Genomic DNA, 27,123 nt, shown 5'->3' on the forward strand with positions numbered 1-27,123 from the left:
ACGGAGGTGAAGTCACAAATAAATTAAAAAGATGATGATGACATATTCAGAAAACTGGTTTCACTTCTCTTTGATTTTATGTTGAAGGTTTTTAAACGTTTTTTTCGTGTTCAGTTCGTTACACCGTAAACTTTCCCCCTCAGACGAGGACACTCTTCAGGTGTGTCGGTTTCTCTGAGCGTGTGTGTGTGTGTGTGTGTGCGTGTGCGTGTGCGTGTGCGTGTGCGTGCGCGTGTGTGTGTGTGGAGGGGTGGGGGGGGGAAATTTCCAAACTTTGTCACTTTTTCTTTTGAAGACGTCACTTTCATTTCTTACCTCTCCAGGATGAAGCATTATTTAAAGAGCAGGAGGTGCTCATCAGAACCACAACATTCACCAGAGAACCAGACCTATATGAACCAGAACCTCCAGAACCTCCAGGACCTCCAGAACCTCCAGGACCTCCAGGCCCTTCAGAACCTCCAGGACCTCCAGAACCTCCAGAACCTCCAGGACCTCCAGGACCGGCGGGTGGACTGACGGTCAGTGTTAATCTGTTGTTGCGTTTAAAGGAGCAGTGCAGTTTTTACTGAAGTTGATCAATTGAACTGAAATAAAACGATTGATCGAAACATTCCGATTTTCATTGAAAAGCCACAAAATAATTTTCTGTTACACCTTTATACTTGATCGATTATTGTTATTATTGATTATTGCAATCGACTGTTACGTGGTGTGAAGCTTCACTTCCTGCATGTTGACAAACATCTGAAACTTATTTATCTGAGAAACAAACGTGTCGTCCAGGTGAACGTTGTTTTCTAATCAGGTTGATTGAATTTTTTTTAATAAACAAACAGACATCATTAACGTTTTAATCATTTTACACGTTAAACTGACTTTTGAACGACGCACTAACATTTCACAATAAGATTCCATGAATTAACAGCAGCTCATGAATTAATAAGCATTAACTAACAGTTAATTAAGAGTTAGCTAACACTTAACTAACATGTCAGTGATCATGGTGTTATGAATGAGGTAGTAGTTTACATATTAATTAATAGTTTACTAACATTAGTTAATACAGTAATAAGCCTTAACTAAAAGTTAATTAAAACAATGATAAGCATTACGTAAATTGATAAATAACTCTTGTTAACATTTATTAATGTGGTTTAAGGTATGAATTAATATTAGTTAATGGTTAATAAAGATTAATTAACATGTAAGTCATGAAGTTGAGATGTCATCAGAGAAAACTGTTGTTTTCAATAATTGTTTATTAAAGGGTGATGATGTCACTGGTGATGTCAGAGATCAGTGGAGACTCTTCATCATGTTCATGTTCTTCATGTCCATGTTTCTGAATTGAACCTGGAATCACTGAATGTTATCTGACCATTAGTGAACTGTTTATTAATGAATTAACCATTTATTAATTAATTAACCATTTTATTAATCAGGCCTGATTGTAATGTAGAAACCAGAAGGAATATATTTAATATTAGTTGTGCGTTTATGAAGGAACATATTTAATGTTAATTGTGCGCTTATGAAGGAACATATTTAATGTTAGTTGTGCGTTTATGAAGGAACATATTTAATGTTAGTTGTGCGTTTATGAAGGAACATATTTAATATTAGTTGTGTTTATGAAGGAACATATTTAATATTAGTTGTGCGTTTATGAAGGAACATATTTAATATTAGTTGTGTTTATGAAGGAACATATTTAATATTAGTTGTGCGTTTATGAAGGAACATATTTAATATTAGTTGTGCGTTTATGAAGGAAACGTAACTATTGAAGAACCGACGTGTGATCGGTGATTAGCTGTAAGTTTCATTTCAGAACAGCTCACTCAGAAATACGAAGCGTTGTGATCGGAGTGACTCACCCACTTTCAGACATCAACTTTCCTCTGACTTCTCGTCGTCAGCGGACGGTCGTCTCGCTGCCATCGCCTCCTGAAACCGAGCGTGTGGTTCGGCTGACGAATATTTCCACCGATGCTCGACCTTCGACCTTCGAGACCGCCGACTGGAAACAGTGATGCGTTATTACGACTGATGGCGAATGACGCTGAGGCGTCTCGCTTCAGTGTGACGTCCAGCTGATCAGTGTGTGGTTATCAACTTTGTCAGGGCTGTGATGTCACTTCCTGTCGCTTTGATACAGAGACTGTCCACTTACTTTTGGTCTGAAACTGAACTTTTCTCGACATGTTTAAGGAATTCAGCTCGAACTAAAATCTGTGTGGACAAAAGTATGTGGACAAATTTAGGGAACAAGCTGTACACGCATTGTTGGACTTGGCTTGTGGATTTCAAAATAAAATAGTTGTAGATTCGGGTTTTGCTGACAACAAAGAAACTTGAATGAACCTTTGCTTGATCTGAATACACCTGCAGTGACTCACCTGGCGGCGGAGTCCCGATCCAAGTCTCGGCTCCTATGGTTTGATGACTCACACAGGTAGACAGCCCCTGATTGGATGATTGGTCCTGACATCCAGCCAATCTCCTGCTCTTCGTTCCAGGTTTACCTGAACTCACCTGAGACGACCGTCTCACACAGCACACATCTCAGACCAGGACCAGAACCAGGACCTCCTGAGTTCACCTGGACCTTCAGACCCAGAACCATGACGCCGTCCTCCATCCTCCTTGTCACCCTGCAGCTCTGCATCCTCCAGCTCTTGGTGGTTGCCATGCCAACGTGTCAGCTACCGGGAGACACGGCCAAGGACGCCCACCGCCATCTCAGAGACCTGGTATGCGCTTAGCATTAGCTGCTGTTAGCTGATCTGTAACTTTATAAGTGTAGCTTAGCATTAGCTGCTGTTAGCTGATCTGTACCTTTATAGGTGTAGCTTAGCGTTAGCTGCTGTTAGCTGATCTGTAACTTTATAAGTGTAGCTTAGTGTTAGCTGCTGTTAGCTGATCTGTACTTTTCTGTGTGTAGCTTAGCATTAGCTGTTGTTACTTGTTGACAAAGGTGGACTGTTTCTTGTCTGTCCGGTAGGGGGTGCCTTTTCCTGTTCACTGCCTGCGATACAATACCAAGGTCTCCTTTCCAGACTCCGCCCTCCCAGCTGCAATGACCAATCACTCTCAGGTAAATGTCAGCCAATCACAGAGTTGATTTTCGATGTTCAAAGTTTGTTTTTAAAACTGCCGATTGGGTCCCTCCCTCTGATTGGTCCTTGCAGTGTCGTAGAGCATTGCGGGTGGTGTATGAGTCACTGCAGGGGGCGGAGCAAATGTTCATTGAGAATGAGTTACCTGAGGGAGAGGGCGGAGTCACCTGGGATGAGCGGAAACTCGACAATTTCCTGAACCTGCAGGACCAGCTGGTGGACAATTACAGATGTGTGAGTACCAGAACCAGAACTAGGATCTGATTCAGACATTGGCCGGACCTCCGTGTCTCTGTGATGTCATCATTCACTCGTTGTGTCTCTGCAGCTCTCTGATGCCGAAGCCAAAGGTGTTTTATCTTCGTACTTCAGTAACGTGACAGCTCTTGTTCATCAGCAGGTAAACAAACAAACCAACAAACCAACAAACAAACAAACAAACAAACAAACAAACAAACAAACAAACACACTCTTGTCTCATCTTAATGTGTGTAAACAATATGTAAATAATAAAATACAAAACAGCTAAATAAGATTCAATTCTAAATAAATATCAATAAAAACGTATCTTCTGCCTTTAATGAAAATAAATCATCATGATTGGAAGATAAATGTGTCAGTCACGGTGTGTGGACCAATCATAACTGAGGAAGCTGGTCTTTCTGTGTGTCACAGGAGAGCGCTGCCTGCGGTTGGCAGGCTCTGAGGAGAGATTTGCTCTGGGTCCTAAAGTCCGCCCTACAGAGACACCACGCTTGCTTCAGCTGGAGACACATGACCACGCCCACAGAGGATGCCGTCTGACACCCCGCCCACTGACAGCAGAGACCACGCCCAACTACAACTATTTATTATTCACTTATTTATTTATTTATTTATATTCATATTTATTTTTGATTTTATAACTTTCATATTTTCTTTTGTATTGTTCAATTGTTCCCACTTTTCTAAATAAAAGCATCATGAAAACTAAAAACTTAGTTTTTAACTTTAATACACATACAGTCAACAGTCAGTAAACAGTCAACAGTCAGTGAATAGTAAACATCAGTAAACAGTCAGTAAACAGTAAACATCAGTCAACAGTCAGTAAACAGTAAACATCAGTCAACAGTCAGTAAACAGTAAACATCAGTCAACAGTCAGTCAACAGTCAGTAAACAGTCAGCAAACACAAGTAAACAGTCAGTAAATAGTGAGCGTCAGTCAATAGTAAACAGTAAGCAGTCAGTAAACAGTTAATAAACATCAGTAAATAGTAAACAGTCAGTAAACAGCCAGTAAGTAGTAAACAGTCAGTACATTACATTACATTTCATTTAGCTGATGCTTTTATCCAAAGCGACTTACAATAAGTACATTTCAACCATGAGGGTTCAAAACCAGAACAAGAATCAAGAAAATACCATTTCTTCCAGAAAGCCAAACTACAAAGTTCTATCAGTAAGTTCTATTTTAAGATACTAAAGTTTTACTGTTCAAGGTAAAGGAGGAAGAGGAGGAGGAGGAGGAGGAGGAAGAGGGGCGGAGGGAGCGGGCTTGGATGTAAGGTTGGACCATGTCCTGGATGTAGACTGAACCTGATCTGTTCACAGCACGGTACGCAAGTACCAATGTTTGGAAATGGATGCGGGCGGCTACTGGTAACCAGTGAAGGGAGCGGAGAAGGAGGAGGAGGAGGAGCGGAGTAGTAGCCTGGACCAGAACCTGCACCTCCTTCTGAGTGAGAAGAGGACGTATTCTCCTGATGTTGTGCAGCATGTATCTACAGGAACGTGTTGTTGCAGTGATGTTGGCAGTAAGAGAGAGTTGACTGTGGAGTGTCTCCGAGGTTCTTATCAGTCAGGGTCGGGATAACAGAGTTGTTGAAGGTAGTAGTCAGGTCGAGGGTGGGAGAGTCTTTCTCTGGAAGGAAGAGCAGTTCGGTCTTGTGGAGGTTGATTTCCAGGTGGTGTGAGGACATCCACTGAGATGTCAGTCAGACAGGCAGAGATTCATGCTGCTACCTGTGTTTCAGATCTGGAAAAGAGAGGATCAGTTGGGTGTCATCAGCATAGCTGTGGTAGGAAAAGACATGCGAGTGGACGACAGAGCCGAGAGAGTTGCAGCCAGTTGACAGAGAAGTGTTGATGAGATGGGAGAGAAATGGAAGAAGGTCTGGAGCAATAGACTGGAGAATATGAGATGCGATGGGGTTGAGGGGGCAGGTGGTTGGGGGGGGGGGGGGGGTTACCAAGGTGAGAACTTGATTGGGAGATGGGGGGGCTGAAAGAGAAAAGCGAAGGGGATGAAGATGATGGACATGTAGTTACAGAAGCTAGGTTTGAAAATGAATAAATAGTAAACAGTCAATAAACATTTGTAAACAGTAAACGTCAGTATTACATTACATTTCATTTAGCTGACGCTTTTATCCAAAGCGACTTACAATAAGTGCATTTCAACCATGAGGATACAAAACCAGAACAACAAGAATCACAACCACAACAAATCAGTAAACAGTCAGTTTAATTTTCTGCAGCTTGAGAATCTTTGAGGACAAACTTTCTTTAAGTTTCTCATTAAAACTCAGAGGCTGATGTGGAGTCAGATTTCAGAGACGGTTGCATCGCATCAATTGTCCTGCTGTCAGTTTGTCATGAAGAACTCACCTGTCGATCAGCTGACTTCAAGTCCACCACACATCAAATCCCCCTGAAGGGTCTTCTGCTCCTTTGTTGATTTTAGGCAAGGAAGCAGCAACATGGCAGGTGAGTTCAGGTGGTTTTCATGAGACAATCAGAGGAGGTGGAGCTCAGAGAGAGGCGGAGCTTAGAGAGGAGGCGGGGCTGAGAGAGGAGGTGGAGTTGAGAGAGGAGGCGTTGCTTGAGAGGAGAACAAGTTAATAAACTCAACATGTTTCCCACTTTGACACACTGGGGCCAAAGGTCAGTTCACACTTCTGTTGGGTTTCTCTCACTAAAGTCAAACCAAAGTTTTACTTTCACTTTACCTCCACAGTCCAGACTGTAAACAGTGACTCAGTCTGAGTCAGCGTTTAAAATAGGAGACGTGTTCAGACTCCTGCAGCTTCTCTGTAATGTGGCGAACATGACATCATGTGATCAGAGATTATTTTAATGGGTGTCATTCCAAGTGCAGATTTATGACATTTTATTCTTTCAAAACCAAACTAGCAACAACATGTTTGTAGTCTTCAGATCTGAGAAGAGTCTTAAAGTGTAGTACCATTGAGGGCCACTAGGGGCTGTCTCCATAGACTCCATCTGTAGTACCATTGAGGACCACTAGGGGCTGTCTCCATAGACTCCATCTGTAGTACCACTGAGGACCACTAGGGGCTGTCTCCATAGACTCCATCTGAAATACCACTGAGGACCACTAGGGTTAGGGTTAGGGTTAGTCTCAATAGACTACATCTGTAGTACCACTGAGGACCACTAGGGGCTGTCTCCACAGACTCCCATTAAAAAAGAATCAAGTTCTCTAATGAAATACAGTAAATGTTTTCATGATGATGTCATCAGATAAACTCCCTCCTTCTGATTAGTGTTTCCTTTTGGAAATAATTAGTTTAGATTACAACAGACTCTGAACTGAATTATTTTAGTTTGAATTTCTTGATCTCTCAGCATCATCAATTATAAAATAAGCCCCAAAAGGACCTGTTTTTGTTTGCGTGCCAGTTTGATTGACAGGCCTGTGGTGCAGTCAAGTGACAGCTATCGGTGGGCGGGACGTAGTATCGTCAGGTATCGTCCTCCCCCAGCTCGTCCAAATATGGTCACTTCCTGCTCCAAACCGCTCTGAACTAGCAAAGATGGTGACGGACAGAATCTGAACTGGAGGATTCATAATGTTCACAAACCAACGATGACATCACTGATGGGTGAAACCTGCTGAAAACTAAACCTGTGACAAAGTGAGGCTCCATGTGGGATGTGTTTAATAAACATAACAAACAGTAAATATTTGTTGTTTATTGTCAGACAAACAAACGTTCAGTTTCTCTGTTCACAAAGTAACTGATAGAAATGTGACAGCAGCATTAACAGGGATCACAACATCAACCGGTCGTCCCTGAACGCATCACAGCCATGTCCTCTGGCAGGTGGGCGTGGCTTTACTCCTCGATGGGAGGGGCCTCCAGAGGTTCCTGCTGGTTGGGGTCGATGTAGTCCTGGTTGAAGGTGACCGAGTCAGATCCCAGTTTGAACCTGTGGACGCCCAGCAGACCCTGGACCCCCTGCAGACACATGCATGTCAGTGTGGTGACGCATGTCAGCAGGAAGAACACACTGCAGCTGCGGAGTGAAGAGCGTTAACGTGTTAGCGTGTGGAAAAACATCACACGAGGGAGGCTGAGGAGGTCTGAGGAGTTCTGAGGAGTTCTGAAAGAGCCTGAGGGGGTCTGAGGAGGTCTGAGGAGGTCTGAGAGAGCCTGAGGGGGTCTGAGGAGGTCTGAGGGAGCCTGAGGGGGTCTGAGGAGGTCTGAGGAGGTCTGAAAGAGCCTGAGGGGGTCTGAGAAGGTCTGAGAGAGCCTGAGGGGGTCTGAGGAGGTCTGAGGGAGCCTGAGGGGGTCTGAGGAGGTCTGAGGAGGTCTGAAAGAGCCTGAGGGGGTCTGAGGAGGTCTGAGGGAGCCTGAGGGGGTCTGAGGAGGTCTGACTGGTCTGTTCAGGTGTGTGAGGTTCGGGTTCTGCTGCTCCTTCAATAAAACTGTTGTGATGATGATGTCATCTTTTAGAGCGACTCTACCTGCAACATGTTAACATACATGTGGCATACAGTTACATCAGCACACTTTAACTGTTGATGTGTTTAATCTTCATGTTGCATCATCATTACATCATCATTAGAACACGTGATGACATCACTCCAACAAGAACATACGTGATAAAGTTCATGAACCAGCTCCGTCATCTAAGGAGGGAAAAGGCGTCACTCTGTTACCATGATAACATGAAGGCACTTTGGATGACAGGCACTTAAAGCATCCAATCAGAGTTCAGAATGAGTTAATAAGGAAACACAGGAAGCCGAGGAACGCTCGTCTCTGATTTGCTGAAGGAGACAGGTGAAGTCAGGTGTGTGTGTGTGTGTGTGTGTGTGTGTGTGTGTGTGTGTGTGTGTGTGTGTGTGTGTGTGTGTGTGTGTGTGTGTGTGTGTGTGTGTGTGTGTTGGGGGGGTTCAGGCGAGAGGAGGGATGAAGAGTTTGTTGTATTCTTCTTCAAAGGTGACTCTCTTCAGACGCTCCACAGACAGCAGAGTGAGACCTCCCTACACACAACATATCACACACCAACAACACATGACATGTTATGCATGGAAATACACACACACACACACACACACACACACACACACACACACACACACACACACACACACACACACACACACACACACACACAGACAAACATAAAAACAAACAGAAGAATGAATGTTACATGTTATATGTTACATTATACATTTATACATCACGTGTGACATGTTTAATGTTACATTTTCATGTTACATCTTATGTGTTCCATGTTATATTTACACGTTATGTGTTCCATGTTATATTTACACGTTATGTGTTCCATGTTATATTTACACGTTATGTGTTACATGTTATATTTACACGTTATGTGTTCCATGTTATATTTACACGTTATGTGTTACATGTTATATTTACACGTTATGTGTTACATGTTATATGTTAAATGAATGAGTTGACCTTTGACCTCTGTGGGTGGGACTAATGACAGTTTGGATTGAAAGTCATCAATACTGATACTGTGATCAGGTATTGATCTTCTATGGCAGAGAACTGGAGGCTGAGTTCGTCCTTCACTCTGAACGTGTGACTGACCAGCGGGCGGCAGCAGAGAGCCGCTCTCTCTCAGGTACGTACCCAGGTGAAGATGGAGAAGAAGGAGAAGACGATGGCGGCTCTGGCGGCGTCGCCTCCTTCGTTCAGAGGGTTGTCCTCTTCTTTAGAGACCTGCCACTGATTGGCTAGAAAGCAGAAGCCCACAAACCAGACCAGAGACCAGAGCGCTGCAGAGAACCCAGGTTACACTCAGTAACACACAGCAGGGGAGGGAGCTCAAACCAGAGGGGCGGTCTCACCTGACACCCCGATGTCAGCCATGACGGCCTTCTTGCGGTCCTTCACGCCGCTGATCTGAGGGAAGTAAACGTCCAGCGCGAGGAAGGCGGTGCTGCAGAGGAAACACAGCGTTCCCATGGCGACGGCATAGTTGCAAGCGTTCTGGTTGCGATTGAAGATGCAGAACTCCTCCACCTCCTCCGGACGGTTCACGTAACCCTCATTAGTGACGCAGCCCAGAATCACAATGGAGAAGAGCTGATGGAAAGAGGACGAAGTTAGCTCAGTGCTAACACACACGTTGATTCTCAGTGGGAGACACCAGCTGCTATCTGTTGGAGCACGGGGGAGGAGTTCAACTCAGTGAGGTCATGTGACCATTACAAAAAATCCAGACATGATTAAGTTTCTGTAATAACATCGCTGTGACTCTACCGTCTCAGTTCTACTGTTTGACATCACAATAGACACACACAGTAGAAACATAATAGACAGACAGTAGAAACACACAATCAGAGAAGCCTGTCTCTCTGTGAACTGTCCAATCCGAGCAGCAGCAGTGAACAGTGAGGTTTTGTTTGAGTCTTGTGTTGAGCCTCAGGAATGTTAACACCAGTCTCATGACTCAATCACACCCACACAGGCTGCAACTCAACCAGACAACATGAACTGACCTGGATCCAGAACCATAGCTAGAACCAGAACCAAAATCAGAACCAGAACCAGAACACTAAACAGAGACGACACAATGGTCATCGGCCTCATCCGGGACGGTGATGAGTCTGCATACAGACGGGAAGTTGAACAGCTGGTTCTCTGGTGCAGTCAGAACAACCTGGAGCTGAAAACACTCAAGACTGTGGAGATGACAGTGGACTTTAGGAGGAGCCCCCCCCCCCACCCCATCACCATCCTCAACAACACTGTGTCTGCTGTGGAAACCTTCAGGTTCCTCGAATCCACAATCTCCCAGAACCTGAAGAGTCTAACATCAGCACCATCATCAAGAAGGCCCAGCAGAGAATGTACTTCCTGCGGCAGCTCAAGAAGCCTTACCTGCCCCAGGAGCTGCTGATCCAGTTCTACTCAGCCATAATCCAGTCTGTTCTCTGCACTTCCATCACCGTCTGGTTTGGCTCGGCCATCAAACAGGACTGGAACTGACTACAAGGGACAGTCAGGACTGCAGAGAACATCATCGGTGCCAACCTGCCCTCCATTCAGGACTTATACACATCCAGAGTCAGGAAACAGGCCAGTAGCATCTCTGCAGATCGTCCCACCCTGGACACCTGCTGTTCCAGCTCCTCCCCTCTGGTAGGCGCTACAGAGCACTGAGCACCAAAACCACCAGGAACAAGAACAGTTTTTATCCACAGGCTGTCACTCTGCTTAACACTTAATATGTTCAATATCGCTGGTCTTTATGCACAAAACCAACCGCATTTGCACCATCAACACCATTTGCACGAACTGCAATTGCATCATTGTTTAGGTGTATATATGTATCTATATATTTATTTATTTCTTAGCTGTAAATATGTCTATTTATGTCTGTCTGTTTTTTGGGGGTTTTTTTTGCACACAGAGCTCAAGTTACAACCGGAGTCAAATTATTTGTATGTGTAAACATACCTGGCCAATAAAGCTGATTCTGATTCAGCGAGACTCTAACCACACACAACTACACAGATGAATATGAAATGAAACTAAAGAACCAAAAACACAAAGATAATAAAGCTCTTATGCTCAGCAATCAATTTCTTAGGAACTGATGCAATCATCTAATCAGCCAATAAGGTGTCAGCATTGCAGGTACAGGTCAGAACCTTCTGTTAGTCTTCACAGGTCATGATTAAAGCTGCTGTTGTCCTGGATTTTATCCAAAACAGTCTGCAGTGAAGATACACCCTACTAATGAGAGATGTCAGAGGTCAGAGGTCAGACTGGTTGGAACTGATGGAAAGGCTTCATTAACTCAGACTTACAGCAACAACAGGAGACCTACAACAACAGCAGGAGACCTACAACGACAACAGGCAACCTACAACAACAGCAGGAGACCTACAACAGCAGGAGATCTACAACAACAGCAGGATACCTACAACAGCAGGAGACCTACAACAACAACAGGTGACCTACAACAACAATGGGTGACCTACAACAACAACAACAACAACAGGAGACCTACAACAACAGCAGGAAACCTACAACAATAGGTGACATACAACAACAGGAGACCTACAACAACAGGAGACCTACAGCAACAGGAGACCGACAACAACAGGAGACTGACAACAATAACAGGGGACATACAGCAACAACAACAGGAGGACTACAACAACAGCAACAGGTGACCTGCAACAACAGCAGGAGACCTACAACAACAGGAGACCTACAACAACAACAGGTGACCTACAACAACAACAGCGGGTGACCTACAACAACAGGAGACCTACAACAACAACAACAGCGGGTGACCTACAACAACAGGAGACCTACAACAACAACAACAACAGGAGACCTACAACAACAACAACAGGAGGCCTACAACAACAGCAACAGTAGACATACAACAACAACAGGAGGCCTACAACAAGAGCAGGAGACCTACAACAACAGGAGACCAACAACAACAACAGGTGACATACAGCAACAACAACAGGAGACCGACAACAACAACAACAGGTGACATACAGCAACAACAACAACAAGAGACCTACAACAACAGCAACAGGAGATTTACAACAACAGCAACAGGAGATTTACAACAACAGTAGGAGACCTACAACAACAACAGGTGACCTACAACAACAGGAGATTGTGTTGGCTTCCACTCCTGTCAGCCCAGAACAGAAATCAGAGACTGCAGTTGGCTCAGTTCACCAAAACTAGACAGCTGAAGATAGAAAATCATCTCCTGGTTTTTGTGTTGTGGCTGCGGTCGATCAGAACCAGAGACTCTGTGGCCTGTTATAACCAACAGTCAGGATCTGAAGGCCACAGCCTGTTTCTACAACATCAAACCAATATATCGACATTTAAATTCCTCTGAGCTCCTCACATTATTAAGGTGACATTATCGGATGAGTTCTTTGTTCAGATTTTCTGTCACTATGACAACAGCAACAATTTATTGAACAGCAAAGAGATAAATTCAAACTGACCAATATTGTTAGCATGCTAGCATATTAGCATGTACTCCAGGCAGACAGTCAGTATGATGCTCCGCCCACCAGAACACACCTGTGTGACCTCTCAGGTGAGTCCAGAACCACTGACTGGTTTATTTACATTTGTTTGATGGCTGAAATATTTCACGAACAAACTTAACTGTGACATCATCGTGACATCATCATTACCTCATCAGACTCACCCAGCAGAGGATCCTCACCACAGTCTGCGGTTGTCTGATGAAGGTCAGAGGGTTGAAAACTTCGCCAGCCTTACCAGCGCCGTACGCCTGGAAGCCTTCCATCCAGACCACTTCCTATTCCCCCGACCAGTTTAGACTACTTCCACCCTCCTGCTGCTCCACCACCACCTGGTTTAGATTCTTCTCAAACAAGTTGATCCCAGTTCACTTCATCTGGCGTAGTCCTGTTGGGTCCACTTGGTTACAGTTGGGTCCTGTTGGGTCCAGTTGGTTACAGTTGGGTTCTGTTGGGTCCAGTTTGTCTGGGTGTGTCTCTGTGCACTGGTGTGTGTATGATGTGTGTGTGAGAGTGTGTATGTGTGCTCTCTTCTTCTCTGCTGGTATAAATTGCTCTGTAATCTGGACTAATCCTCCTCATCCCCCTTTTACGGGTAAGGTTTTTCCCCCTGAGTACCGTCTGACAGGTTGTGAAACGGACCCCCCCCCCCCCCCCCCACACACACACACACACACACACACACACACACACACACACACCACCTCCACCAGTCACATGATGAGTTTAGACTGATCCAATCACAGTGAAGTAGGCAAGGTTACATTTCCAGAAAGGAGGAGCTGCCTTAGAGACAAAACACAGGGCGAAATACATCCCGCCCACAACTGTCCTCCTCTTCCTCTACCTGGTTCTGGTTCAGGATCAAATGGTGGTTCAGATTCTGGTTGAGATTCTGGATCTCGATCTCGATCTCGATCTGGCTCCGGTTCAGGATCAGGATCAGGATCAGGATCAGATTGTGGTTCTGACTCTGGTTGAGAGGTCTGATCGATCTATTATCAGTCAAACCTTCTTTCACTGTTAGGACACGACGTGTCCGTGACGTGGACCAATCAGAGCTTCAAGTGATTTCAGAATCTTTCAGAACATTTCATGCTCTTATTTGATCATAATAAATCTGAATCAGTTTTCAACCAAACGATAAGGGAGGACACCCCCCCCCCCCCCGAAATATTCTCCTCTGATTGGCTCGTGCTCTGCAGCAGCCTCCTCACCTGCAGCACGCGCTGCTCGGGTCTGTCAGTGTTCCCGGTGAGGACCTGCGATCACGTCTACTCTCCGTTCGTTGGATCCCTGACGGACCGGGACGGGACCGGGGTTAGGGTCGTGGCCGACCCGTGTTAACCCGGACCCTCCCTGCTCGTATCTTTCGCTGTGCTGGATCTAACTCGGCTCAGCTCGGATTTCTCCTTTGCTGTTGCGGATCTGGGAGATCCATCTGTTCCGGCTCGGACCGACAGGTCGTGATGACCTGAACCGGACCGGAGCGAGCGGAACTAGGCTGTGAACGGCGGGACGTCCGCGTGCTGGAACGGATGAATGAATGAGAGAGATGGAGGGAAAGGTACTGAGTCAGGTGAGTGTGTGTGAACTAGGTTAAAGGTTAGAGGTTAGGGAATGCATAATGTTAATGAGTGTCCTCACAAGTATAGAGACACATGTGTGAGTGTGTGTATATGTGTGTGTACGTGTGTATAGTATAGTTTCAGATATTACCTGTGATGCCTTCACGACCCTCCGTCCTCTGTCCTCCTCATCAGTAATAACAAACAGAAACATGTTCCTGATCAATATGATCAATAATTCTCAGGAAGTCCTGTCAGATCTGATGATGAAGATGATGAGGACAGAAGATATCAGCTGATGTATTAAAGTCCATGAGGACAGAAGACCAGTGAAGCAGCTGCACTTTAACACCACATACAGTCTCTATAGGAGGACATGGAGGACACCATATGGACCCCCCCACCCCCTGAGACCTGTCAGCCAATCAGCTCGATGTGCCTGCACACACACACACAGGGTCAGCCTGTGTGTGTGTGTGCAGGCACATTCATTCAATGTTTGTCCAACATTTTGGTGCAGAGTGGGACATCTCTGTAGAACATGTCCACTCTGATGGAGTCACATGACTGTAACCCTGATGAACAGGATGTGTTGTTTTTGTTTATGTCACTGTGTTTGTTTGTCTTGAAAGACCTTCATGGAACTAGAAACTGAAACAGACTAAATAACAGTGTTTGACTGTAGTACCACTGAGGACCACTAGGGGCTGTCTCCATATACTCCATCTGTAGTACCACTGAGGACCACTAGGGGCTGTCTCCATAGACTCCATCTGTAGTTCCACTGAGGACCACTAGGGGCTGTCTCCATAGACTCCATCTGTAGTACCACTGAGGACCACTAGGGGCTGTCTCCATAGACTCCATCTGTAGTACCACTGAGGACCACTAGGGGCTGTCTCCATATACTCCATCTGTAGTACCACTGAGGACCACTAGGGGCTGTCTCCATAGACTCCATCTGTAGTTCCACTGAGGACCACTAGGGGCTGTCTCCATAGACTCCATCTGTAGTTCCACTGAGGAACACTAGGGGCTGTCTCCATAGACTCCATCTGTAGTACCACTGAGGACCATTAGGGGCTGTCTCCATAGACTCCATCTGTAGTTCCAATGAGGACCACTAGGGGCTGTCTCCATAGACTCCATCTGTAGTACCACTGAGGACCACTAGGGGCTGTCTCCATAGACTCCCATTGAAAAGCATCAAGTTCTCATGAAACACAGTAAATGTTTTGATGATGTCATCAGATAAACTCCCTCCTTCTGGAAATAGTTCATCATTCATTATCAGTACTCTAACAGAGATATACTTGGGGGTGGGGCTGGTTGATTGACAGGTCTGGGGTGCAGTCAGGTTATTGAGCCTCCTGCTCTATCACTGTGCTGCGTTCAGGGACTGTCTGGACTTATTGATGGACTTCACGAAGAAGTGGACAAGGAGATGTTGACTGACAGTAGGACTCTTATGATGCTGGACAAACACACTCAATGTAAAACCAACAGATCGATAAGCTCCGCCTCCTCTGTGCGTTAGTCAGTTTATGGTGGGAGGAAGCACAGCGGGGGGGGGCACGGACACTCTGCTGTCTGTTTGTCTCTGTGGACATTAATGAGAGGGGCTGAATGATAAACAGGCCAGATGGTGCAGCTGAAGCTCCGCCCACTGAGCTCCTGCCAACACAGAAAAATTTACAGAAGAGAGTTTAATTTTAGCTGCAGCATCACCACAGTACATCTACTGTGTGTGTGTGTGTGTGTGTGTGTGTGTGTGTGTGTGTGTGTGTGTGTGTGTGTGTGTGTGTGTGTGTGTGTGTGTGTGTGTGTGTGTGTGTGTGTGTGTGTGTGTGTGTGTGTGTGTGTGAATAATGAGTCAGTGATGGTTAACAGAAGCAGCGACATCATCAGTTGATTAATCATCAAAGATCATCAGTGAACAACCATACAGAGCAGACGGAGACGGACAAAAACAGACAGACGGACGGAGACAGACAGACAAATAGACAGAGACAAAGACAGACGGAGACAGAAAGACGGCCACAAAGACAGACGGAGACAAGGACAGACAGACAGAGAGACGGAAACAGACAGACAGATGGAGACAGACACACAAAGACAAGGACAGACAGATGGACAACATCTCTGAGCCCGTTTTTATAATGATTTATTTTTAACTTATGACTTAGACTTTTCATCCCAGTTCCTCTCAGGAGGACCTCAGACCTGTCTGTCCACCTGTCTGTCCACTTGTCTGTCTACCTGTCAGGAAATTAATCTCATTCACTCCGTCTGCAGGTGTTCTGCGTGTGTTTCCTGCTGAGTGGACGAGTGTCTTCGGCCGAGTTGACCTGTGAAACTTTGATCCTGCTGTCAACCAACCTGACGGGTAACTTTAACCTGACGAGTAACTTTAACCTGACGGGTAACTTTAACCTGACAAGTAACTTTAACCTGACGGGTAACTTTAACCTGACGGGTAACTTCCTGTCTCCATATTTAAATGTCTTCTGCTTCCTGTTTGTCTGTGTCTCTCAGCGAGGACGTTGGTGTTACTGAACCAGACATTCACCATCAGTAACTCCTCAGGTGTGTACACAACAGTTTGACCTTTGACCTCTCTTAACCTCAGCTTTTGTTGCCTTCTAATCGTTATAAATTTTCTCCTGACTCTATCCTGTTCGAAATGTAGGGTGGGTAGGTAGGTAGGTAGGTAGGTAGGTATTTACTTTATTAATCCCCGAGGGGGAATTTTTTCGCTACAGCAGCATACAGAAGCAATAAGATAATAATAGAAATAATAGAATAAAATAATAGAATAGAATAGAATAATAGAAAAGCAATAAAATAGCAGTATAAAATATAAAATGCACAGTATATACAGTACATTATATATCTATATATATATTATATACAAACAAACCAAGAAACACAAGTCAACATATGTATATATGTATATATATATATATACAGTACAGTATATATCTATATATATTATATACAAACAAACCAATAAACACAGTCAACAGTGTTATTGTACTGTGATGGATTTTGCCAGAGGTGAGTTATTGTACAGTCTTATTGCAGTGGGCAGGAATGATCTCCTGTATCAGGAATGATCTCCTGTATCAGGAATGATCTCCTATATCTGTCCTTGTGACAGCAGAGCTGGAGGAATCTTTTGGAGAAAGTGCTCCGCTGTCCCTGCAGCAGGTGGTCAGGATTATCCAATATGGACAATAGTTTGTTCAGCGTCCTCCTCTCCACCACCTTTTCCAGGCTGTCCAGTTTGCAGCCAATGATGGAGCCGGCCTTCTTAACCAGTTTGTTAAGTCTGTTCCTGTGCAGTCTAACCTGAACACATCACCGATGAACAGACTTACCTGAACACATCACTGATTAACAGTGGAGACAGTGTTGGTCAGGAGTACCTAGAGTACCTGGGATTACTTTACATACAGCAGAGTCTGTAAATGTGTTGAACTAAAGTACACAGGATTACCCTCAAGTACTCAGGACTACCTCTGAGTACTCAGGAGTACCTCTGAGTACTCAGGATTACTCTTACCATACAAGAGTACCCAGAAGTACCAAAGACTATGCAGACTAAACTGGAGTACTACCAAGAGTACTCATCAGTGCCCGAAAGTACCCGATAACACCTGAGTACACCTGAAGATACCTGAATACACCCAAGTACACCTGAATACACCGGTATTCACCAGAGTATACCAGAGTATACCAGAGTACACAGTCCTTCCCAATAAAAGTATCACAGGTCCTCGATTCTTCTTCAGGTGTTTTCTTTGAAGAATAGCAGAATTATTTTATTTATTTATTTATTCTTTTTTCACTAAAAGAACAAATAAATTGGAACATAAACAGATTTTGATTTAATAAAAGGTGAGTCTGTCTCATGTGACATCAGCTCATCTGATCTGTTCCCCTTTCTGTCTGTTTCTCCACCTGCCTGTCTGTCTGCAGGTGTGTACTGTGGCCTGTCTGTGGATGGTATAGGAACCTGTTGGCCTCGTAGTGCAGCAGGAGAGCTCATCTCCAGACCGTGTCCTGAGCAGTTCAACGGCATCCATTACAACACCACCAGTACGTCCCACAGAGTCCCACACCTGTTACCACACCTTTCCACCACACCTGTCCACCACACCTGTTCATCACACTTGTCCACCCCACTTCCTTTATGACATCATGTGGAGAAGAGTCGGACGCAGGACATTCTGGGTAATGTTCTGCAGGAGAACCTTGTTCTTCATGTACCACCTTCTCAGGGCAGCAAGGTTCCCTGATGGTGGATCTCAGTAGGACAATGGACCCTGACACTCTGCAAACCCGGTCCAGGAGCGGACTGAGGACCATGACAAAGTTCAGGTGTTCCTCCAGAACTCTGTCTGACTCTGTCTGTATTTTGGAAAAAACAGTTCCAATCCACCGAGGACTGAAAGGGTCTGCAGAGTCCAAGACCCGGAGGACGGGTCAGACGGAGATCTGCAGAGTCCAGGACCCGGAGGACGGGTCAGACGGAGGTCTGCAGAGTCCAGGACCCGGAGGACGGGTCAGACGGAGGTCTGCAGAGTCCAGGACCCGGAGGACGGGTCAGACGGAGGTCTGCAGAGTCCAGGACCCGGAGGACGGGTCAGACGGAGATCTGCAGAGTCCAGGACCCGGAGGATGGGTCAGACGGAGGTCTGCAGAGTCCAGGACCCGGAGGACGGGTCAGACAGAGGTCTGCAGAGTCCAGGACCCGGAGGGACGGAGCGCTGTGATGTTTTAGTGTCAAACTCTGTAAACGGTCAACAGAGACCCTTGAAATGCTTCAGAAAGTACGGCGATGAGCAATGAGCCGGGCGAGGTGTTCTGATGACATCACGTTTCAAGAGGGGCAGAGCTTCACTGTTGAAGACCAAAGAAGGCGTCAGGTCAGGAGACACCAGGTGGGTTTTCTTTGACTCACCGTGAATTCATCCCCCAGATTCTGACTGTCAACACTGAGTTCTACTGGGACCTTCTGAACTGTGGCGCCATGACAACAGGCTTCTACAACATGACAACACACCTGAACTGTGGTGCCATGGCAATAGGCCTCTACAACCTGACAACATGTTGAAGATTTAGTTTCTCTGTTCCAGTTTCTGTGGTGACATCATGTTCTTGTACCAGCGGTCACGTGTGGAAATCCGCTGCTGATGTTGATCCATGACTCTGAGTGTTTATATCTAACGGTCACTGTATTGATTAATGCTGAATGTTGTGTTGTGTGTGTTCAGACCGAGTGTTCAGAGAGTGTCTGTCCAACGGCAGCTGGGCTCCTCGAGGAAACTACAGCCAGTGCACCGAGATCATCGTCCTGGTGAGTCACAGTCAGCGATCAATACACCGATTAATACACCGATCAATACACTGATCAATACACCGATTAATACACCGATCAATACACCGATCAATACACAGATTAATACACCGATCAATACATTGATCAATACACCAATTAATACACCGATCAATACACCGATCAATACACCGATTAATACACCGATCAATACACAGATTAATACACCGATCAATACACCGATCAATACACCGATTAATACACCGATCAATACACAGATTAATACACCGATCAATACACTGATCAATACACCGATCAATACACTGATCAATACACCGATTAATACACGATCAATACACATATTAATACACTGATCAATACACCGATTAATACACCGATCAATACACGGATCAATACACCGATCAATACACCAATTAATACACCGATCAATACACCGATCAATACACTGATTAATACACCGATCAATACACCCATTAATACACCGATCAATACACTGATCAATACACGGATCAATACACCGATCAATACACTGATCAATACACCGATTAATACACCGATCAATACACCGATTAATACACTGATCAATACACTGATCAATACACTGATCAATACACATTAATACACTGATAAAGTGTGTGTTCTGCATGAACCAATGAAACAAAAAGGTCAAAGGTGTGTACTTTCAGGTGTATTGATTGATTCACGTCGATAACCTGAGGATCACACACACACACACACACACACACACACACACACACACACACACACACACACACACACACACACACACACACACACACACACACAGACAGACAGACAGACAGACAGACACACACACACACACACACACACACACAGTGTGAAAACATGGATGAATAATCAGAACGTCAGCAGGAACACTGAGGGAGAACCATCTGGACCCTCCGTGTATGTGTGTGTGTGTGTGCTTATTCTGGTTCATCTATCCCTGTGAGGACCACTTTGATCCAGTTTGGAACCCGGTTTACTTTCAGATTCTGGTTCTGCAGTCTGTCACCGAGGGTCCCCACAAAGACACAAAGACCAACATGTGCCTGTCTGTCTATCCATATGTTGTGTCATGTGACAGTTTCTGTCTCTGTCCCCCACCGAGAGAAACTGTCACCTAGTTCCTGCTTCCCTCTGATTGGACAGTAGAGGTGGCTGCTGGCCAATCACAGCACTGTAATTAATACGAAAGGTGTGTATGTGTGTGTTTACAGTTAGAGAAGACGAATAAGAAAAAGTTGCATAAATATCAATTAATAAAGAAACACACACACACACACACACACACACACACACACACACACACACACACACACACACACACACACACACACACACACACACACACACACACACACTAATGCTGTTTCTATTGTTTCTACTGTTTCTACTGTATCTACTGTCTCTATTGTTTCTACTGTCTCTATTGATTCTATTGTTTCTACTGTCTCTACTGTCTCTATTGTTTCTATTGTTTCTACTGCTTATATTGTTTCTACTGTTTCTACTGTATCTACTGTCTCTATTGTTTCTACTGCTTCTATTGTTTCTACTGTCTCTATTGATTCTATTGTTTTTACTGTCTCTACTGTCTCTATTGTTTCTATTGCTTCTACTTCTATTGTTTCTATTGTTTCTATTGTTTCTATTGTTTCTACTGTCTCTACTGTCTCTATTGTTTCTATTGTTTCTACTGCTTATATTGTTTCTACTGTTTATACTGTATCTACTGTCTCTATTGTTTCTACTGCTTCTATTGTTTCTACTGTCTCTATTGATTCTATTGTTTTTACTGTCTCTACTGTCTCTATTGTTTCTATTGCTTCTACTGCTTATATTGTTTCTATTGCTTCTACTGCTTCTATTGTTTCTATTGTTTCTACTGTCTCTACTGTCTCTATTGTTTCTACTGATTCTATTGTTTCTACTATTTCTATTGCTTCTACTGCTTATATTGTTTCTATTGTTTCTATTGTTTCTATTGTTTCTACTGTCTCTATTGTTTCTATTGTTTCTACTGTCTCTATTGTTTCTATTGTTTCTACTGTCTCTATTGTTTCTACTGTTTCTACTGATTTGACTGTTTCTACTGATTTGACTGTTTCTACTTCCTGTTTCAGAGGAAGACTAAAGTTCACTATCAGGTCGCCGTCATCATCAACTATCTCGGTCACTGCGTCTCTCTGGGAGCTTTGCTGCTGGCCTTCGCCCTCTTCATGAGACTCAGGTGACCTGGTAACCTAGCAACAGTCAATCAGAGCACGTTTCACAGAGACAAACAAACCTCAGACTCGTGTGTGTGTGTGTGTGTGTGTGTGTGTGTGTGTGTGTGTGTGTGTGTGTGTGTGTGTGTGTGTGTGTGTGTGTGTGTGCGTGCGTGTCTGTGTGTGTGTGCGCACGTGTGTGTGTGTGTGTGTGTGCGCGTGTGTGTGTGCGCGTGTGTGCGCACGTGTGTGTGTCTGTGTGTGTGTGTGTGTGTGTGTGTGTGTGTGTGTGTGTGTGTGTGTGTGTGTTCCAGGAGTATTCGTTGTCTGAGGAACATCATCCACTGGAATCTGATCTCAGCCTTCATCCTTCGTAACGCCACCTGGTTCATTGTCCAGTTAACGATGAACCCGGCTGTTACCGAGAGCAACCAGGTGATCACACACACACACACACACACACACGCACGCACGCACGCACGCACGCACGCACGCACGCACGCACGCACACACACACACACACACACACACACACACACACCAACTGTGTCACTGACGACTGTCACCATGGAGATGAGTTGACGATGTGCCCCCCCCCTCCAGGTGTGGTGCAGGTTGGTGACTGCAGGATATAATTATTTCCACGTGACCAACTTCTTCTGGATGTTCGGAGAAGGTTGTTACCTTCATACAGCCGTCGTCCTCACGTACTGTACAGAGAGGCTGAGGAGGTGGATGTTCATCTGCATCGGCTGGGGTCAGAGCACCTGTCTGTCTACCTGTTTGTCTGTCTGTCTGCCTGCCTGCCTGCCTGCCTGTCCTCCTCTCAGTGCACCTGTCTGTCTCGTCACAGGTATTCCATTTCCGATCATCGTGGCGTGGGCTTTCGGGAAGCTGTACTACGACAACGAGAAGTAAGTCACATGATCAGACAGGAAGTGTTCGCTAGTTAACTTCAGGACTGATGATGAAGCAGCACCTGCTGTGGTCACCTGTACCTGCTGTGGTCACCTGTACCTGCTGTGGTCACCTGTACCTGCTGTGGTCACCTGTACCTGCTGTGGTCACCTGTACCTGCTGTGGTCACATGACAGCGATGAGGCTCTGAGGACTCAGCCTGAGGACACTGTCTCAGTTCCTGTTTAGATGTCCCGTGTTCTTGCGTCGTCTGGGGAGCGGTCGGTGTTAAAACAACAGCAGGTGTTGTGTTGATGTGTTGGTGTGTTGGTGTGTTGGTGTGTTGATGTGTTGGTGTGTTGGTGTGTTGATGTGTTGGTGTGTTGGTGTGTTGGTGTGTTGATGTGTTGGTGTGTTGGTGTGTTGATGTGTTGGTGTGTTGGTGTGTTGGTGTGTTGATGTGTTGGTGTGTTGATGTGTTGATGCTGGCGTGAAGAAAAGAGGAAACACACACAAACACACACTTCCTGTCACACAGTCAACAGGATCTGATATGACATCTGATTGGCTGATTCCTGATGCACTGTTGAGTCAGATTCAGTGTTTTGGTCAGAAGTTGTTTTTTATTCCTCCATGTCTGTGTTTAAAGATGTGGCGCCTCCCCTCTGCTGGTGGTGACTGACGGTACTACACCACTCACTGACCTCCATTATAAACCAGTCTGTGACTCTCATGTGAGGTCTGGAGTCTGAGCACTACTGGGCATGTGCAGTGAGAGGCGGTTGGACCTGAATGGAGATGTTTTACCTGACTGGTGGTTGTGTTTTGATTGACAGGTGCTGGTTTGGAAAGAGGCCGGGTGTTTATACGGACTACATCTACCAAGGCCCCATGATCCTGGTCCTGCTGGTGAGAACCACCAACTGTTTATCAAAGTGGACGTAGTCTGAAACAGGAAGCCTCACTCACACTGCAGTTCCACTGAGGGCCACCAGGGGCTCCATAGACTCCCATTCAAAAACATCAAGTTCTCTCCTGGAATACAAAGTCAGTAAGACAGGTGAGACTCACCTGTACCACACAGATGAGTCTCACCTGTACAGCAGGCTGAAGTCAGACACACTAAATCTCTTGCTTCTTTTAAAACTCAAACTAAATTTTTAAACTGTTCATCACCTTTATCATCACCATCATCATCATCACCTTCATCATCATCATCACCACCACCACCACCATCATCACCTTCACCATCATCACCATCATTGTCTTCACCATCATCACCATCATCATCATGATCATCACCTTCACCATCATCATCACCATCATCATCACCATGATCATCATCACCTTCACCATCATCACCATCATCACCACCATCATCACCATCATCACCATCATTATCATCACCATGATCATCATCACCATCAGCATCATCATCATCATCATCACCATGATCATCATCACCTTCACCATCATTACCACCCTCATAACCATCATCATCACCATGATCATCATCACCATCACCATTATCACTACCATCATCATCACCATCGTCACCTTCATCATCATCACCATCATCACCACCATCACCATCAACTTCATCCTCACCGCCATCATCATCAACATCATCATCACCATCATCACCATCATCACCACCATCACCATCATCATCAACTTCTTCATCATCATCACCACCATCATCATCACTTTCACCATCATCATCAACATCATCACCGCCATCACCATCATCACCTTCATTACCTCATGAAGCCCCGCCCTTTTCCTGTTTGTTCCACTTCCTGTCTTTCATGTTGCAGACTGAACTGTTTACCTGTCTGCTACTCACCTGAGTTCAGGTCACATGGTCGTCTCTTCTCCTCAGATTAACTTTGTCTTCCTGTTTAACATCGTTCGGATCCTGATGACCAAACTGAGGGCGTCGACCACCTCAGAAACCATCCAGTACCGGTACGTTCACCTGTAACACAGGTGAGAACATCCACAGGGTTCTCCATCAGATGGTTCCACGCTGAGGAACGTCCTGGTGGGACGGACTCACCGGAACGTGATGAAATTAGAAGCTGCAGCAGAACCGGTCCGTCTGGACCAATGAGGAGGTGTCGTCCTGAAGGCAGCAGCCATGCTAGCAGCTAATGACCTCATCTCCGATCCGATCTGCTCAGATGATGTATTTTAATGATGTAGACCAACCAAGGACCTGATGTTCTTTGATGTTCTCTGAGCTGATGTTCTCTGATGTCTGATATTCTCTGATGTTCTCTGACCTGATGTTCTCTGTCCTGATGTTTTCTGACCTGACGTTCCCCTCGGCGTTCTCCCCCGACATTCCTCCCCGATGATCCTCTCGGTCGCTGCAGGAAGGCGGTTAAGGCCACCCTGGTTCTGCTGCCTCTGCTGGGGATCACCTACATGTTGTTCTTTGTGAATCCTGGAGGAGAAGATGAGGTCGCTCAGATCGTCTTTATCTACTTCAACTCCATCCTGGAGTCCTTCCAGGTCCTCACACTTCTCCTCTAGAACACATTCCTCATTCAAAACCAAAAATATATCTAGCTCAAAGTTACCAAAGAAAGCCAGTCTGAATGTGATGCAGGAACATCTGGAAGGTTCCACAGGAGGTCTGACAGAGAACCATGAAACGATGCAGACACATTTCATCAACATTAAAGCTGATCAACACTCACTGGGCTCAAACTGACACCAGGTCTGTGTTCTACATGTTCTACTAGTGGAACCAACACTCATCAGCTGTTCTCACTGTCAGTGCAGAAACATATCGAGTGTGATTTGAAACAACATTCCTCTGTTAAAACTTCACAGTCAGAGTCCTGAAGAACGTCAGGGGTTAGCACCCTTTTCGGAGCTATTTAGGTTCTATTAGCACCCTATTAGCAGATAGTTAGCTTCTGTTAGCACTATTAGCCACTAACACTGTCCCTCTCTGTCTCTGCAGGGGTTTTTTGTGTCAGTTTTCTACTGTTTTCTCAATAGTGAGGTAAATGATGGTTCTCTGTTGGTGTGTGTGGTTCCTCTTGGTTCTAGACAGGGTTCTATGCTGGGTTTTAGACTGGGTTCTATGCTGGGTTCTAGACTGGGTTCTTTGCTGGGCTCTAGACTGGGTTCTATGCTGGATTCTAGACTGGGTTCTTTACTGGGTTCTATGCTGGGTTTTAGACTGGGTTCTAGACTGGGTTCCATGCTGGGTTCTAGACTGAGTTCTTTGCTGGGTTCTATACTGGGTTCTATGCTGTGTTTTAGACTGGGTTTTATGCTGGATTCTAGACTGGGGTCCATGCTGGGTTCTATGGTGGGTTCTAGACTGGGTTTCATTTTCATATGTATTCATGTTGTTATTCACGTTTACACCAACATCATTTACCTGTCTGGGTGCAGGTGCGCTCTGCAGTGAGGAAGCGCTGGATTCGTTGGCAGGACCGTCACTCCATCCGGAGCCGGGTGGTGCGCGCCACGTCACTGCCCACCTCCCCGAGCAGGGTGTCCTTCCACAGCATCAAACAGTCCTCCAACCTCTGACAGACCACCTCCCAGTTGGACCTGGTCTCACCCAAGCAATGTCTGTGATGTCATTCCACTCAGCCAATCAGACGTCTGACGCTGCACCTCACTCAACCAACCAGTGGATCAGATAAGAACAGCCAATCACAGTGCAAGACACAGATCTGTGGAGCCAATTGGATGGGAGCCTGTCAGTCAGGGCTGTCTCTGGCCCCGCCCCTCTTCATGTTCTTACCAATCAGCTGCTTCCAAAAGGTCACGTTGGATCGGTCAGGTGTACTGGAGTCACATTCTGTAATCAATAAATCAATAATAGTTAGAAATAATCTGTTTATATTATTGATCACAAACATTGTAAATATTGAACTGATCAATAATCTGTGATGTTTTAATGCCATGAGGAGCGTTTGTTTGTGCCCCAGACTTCTGCCGACTGTTTGGCCGGGTGGAGTTTGGTCCTGTTGTGACCCTTTTGTATCTGCTGATGATGAGAAATAAACTCCTCTGGAAAAACGGTGTCTTCAGTCAACATGTGCAATATTTCCCAGGGTGCATTTCACCGAGCAACAGTCCATCACAGAGGGTCAGGTGGACGAAACCATGAGTCAAACAAACAACAGACAAACAACAGATAAACTAGGGTTAGGGTTACAGACCCTATATATATACATATATATATATATGTATATATATGTATATATATATACACACACACACAGATATATATATATATCTGTATATGTATATACACTGCTCCAAAAAATATACACTGCTCCAAAAAATAAAGGGAACACTTAAACAACTCAATGTAACTCCAATCAATCCCACTTGTGTGAAATCAAGCTGTCCAGTTTGGATCAACACTGATTGAGGATCAGTTTCACCTGCTGTTGTACAAATGGAACAAACAACAGGTGGAAATGAGGCAATCATCAAGACAACCCTATAAAGGAACGGTTCTGCAGGTGGTGACCACAGACCGTTTCTCTGTCCTCGTCCTTTCTGGATGATCGTTGGTCCCTTTTGCATTTTGCCAGTGTCCTCACCACTAGAGGGAGCATGAGGTGTCTCCAACCCACAGAAGTTGTTCAGGTAGTGCA

General features: G+C 45.2%; 2 protein-coding genes across 6 annotated transcripts; one reads left to right on the forward strand and one right to left on the reverse strand.

Moving 5' to 3' along the window:
- Window positions 1-7,087: 7,087 nt before the first annotated feature.
- Window positions 7,088-13,048, reverse strand: syngr1a (synaptogyrin 1a). Of its 4 annotated transcripts, none has more exons than XM_069716266.1 (4): window positions 12,593-13,042; window positions 9,237-9,474; window positions 9,019-9,164; window positions 7,088-7,426 (listed from the first exon to the last, which is right to left on the reverse strand). In XM_069716266.1, the coding sequence occupies exons 1-4, from the start codon at window positions 12,692-12,694 to the stop codon at window positions 7,322-7,324; spliced, it is 591 nt and encodes a 196-aa protein (XP_069572367.1). In that variant the 5' UTR covers window positions 12,695-13,042; the 3' UTR covers window positions 7,088-7,321. The 4 variants fall into 4 exon arrangements, with proteins under 4 accessions (XP_069572367.1, XP_069572366.1, XP_069572369.1 ...); XM_069716265.1 differs by having other exon boundaries at window positions 7,088-7,368; window positions 12,593-13,025; XM_069716268.1 differs by lacking the exon at window positions 7,088-7,426 and adding an exon at window positions 7,770-7,877 and having other exon boundaries at window positions 12,593-13,047.
- A 527-nt stretch (window positions 13,049-13,575) lies between these two features.
- Window positions 13,576-26,539, forward strand: crhr1 (corticotropin releasing hormone receptor 1). 2 transcript variants are annotated; one of them, XM_069716255.1, is made up of 14 exons: window positions 13,582-14,007; window positions 16,292-16,382; window positions 16,532-16,582; window positions 17,978-18,097; window positions 19,276-19,358; window positions 21,506-21,612; window positions 21,904-22,024; window positions 22,193-22,346; window positions 22,443-22,503; window positions 23,323-23,395; window positions 24,369-24,454; window positions 24,865-25,003; window positions 25,461-25,502; window positions 25,901-26,539. In XM_069716255.1, the coding sequence occupies exons 1-14, from the start codon at window positions 13,975-13,977 to the stop codon at window positions 26,039-26,041; spliced, it is 1,302 nt and encodes a 433-aa protein (XP_069572356.1). In that variant the 5' UTR covers window positions 13,582-13,974; the 3' UTR covers window positions 26,042-26,539. The 2 variants fall into 2 exon arrangements, with proteins under 2 accessions (XP_069572358.1, XP_069572356.1); XM_069716257.1 differs by lacking the exon at window positions 16,292-16,382 and having other exon boundaries at window positions 13,576-14,007.
- The last annotated feature ends 584 nt before the right edge of the window (window positions 26,540-27,123 follow it).

Source organism: Brachyistius frenatus, unplaced genomic scaffold (genome assembly GCF_029030835.1).
Source record: "Brachyistius frenatus isolate BFR_SWC_R1_liver_20210118 unplaced genomic scaffold, ASM2903083v1 Contig_154, whole genome shotgun sequence".
NCBI classification, from domain to species: Eukaryota; Metazoa; Chordata; class Actinopteri; family Embiotocidae; genus Brachyistius; species Brachyistius frenatus.

What these genes read in the sequence shown, in the direction of transcription:
- syngr1a (XM_069716265.1), bottom strand. Translation starts at nt 12,694, where the DNA reads ATGGAAGGCTTCCAGGCGTACGGCGCTGGTAAGGCTGGCGAAGTTTTC. An exon ending in GGCTGACATCGGGGTGTCAG is followed by an intron (nt 9,165 to 9,236) that starts GTGAGACCGCCC and finishes GGTTCTCTGCAG; the next exon opens with CGCTCTGGTCTCTGGTCTGG. An exon ending in TCTTCTCCATCTTCACCTGG is followed by an intron (nt 7,369 to 9,018) that starts GTACGTACCTGA and finishes ATGTGTCTGCAG; the next exon opens with GGGGTCCAGGGTCTGCTGGG.
- crhr1 (XM_069716255.1), top strand. Translation starts at nt 13,975, where the DNA reads ATGAGAGAGATGGAGGGAAAGGTACTGAGTCAG. An exon ending in CTGTTACCGAGAGCAACCAG is followed by an intron (nt 22,025 to 22,192) that starts GTGATCACACAC and finishes CCCCCCCTCCAG; the next exon opens with GTGTGGTGCAGGTTGGTGAC. An exon ending in TCAGAAACCATCCAGTACCG is followed by an intron (nt 24,455 to 24,864) that starts GTACGTTCACCT and finishes CGGTCGCTGCAG; the next exon opens with GAAGGCGGTTAAGGCCACCC.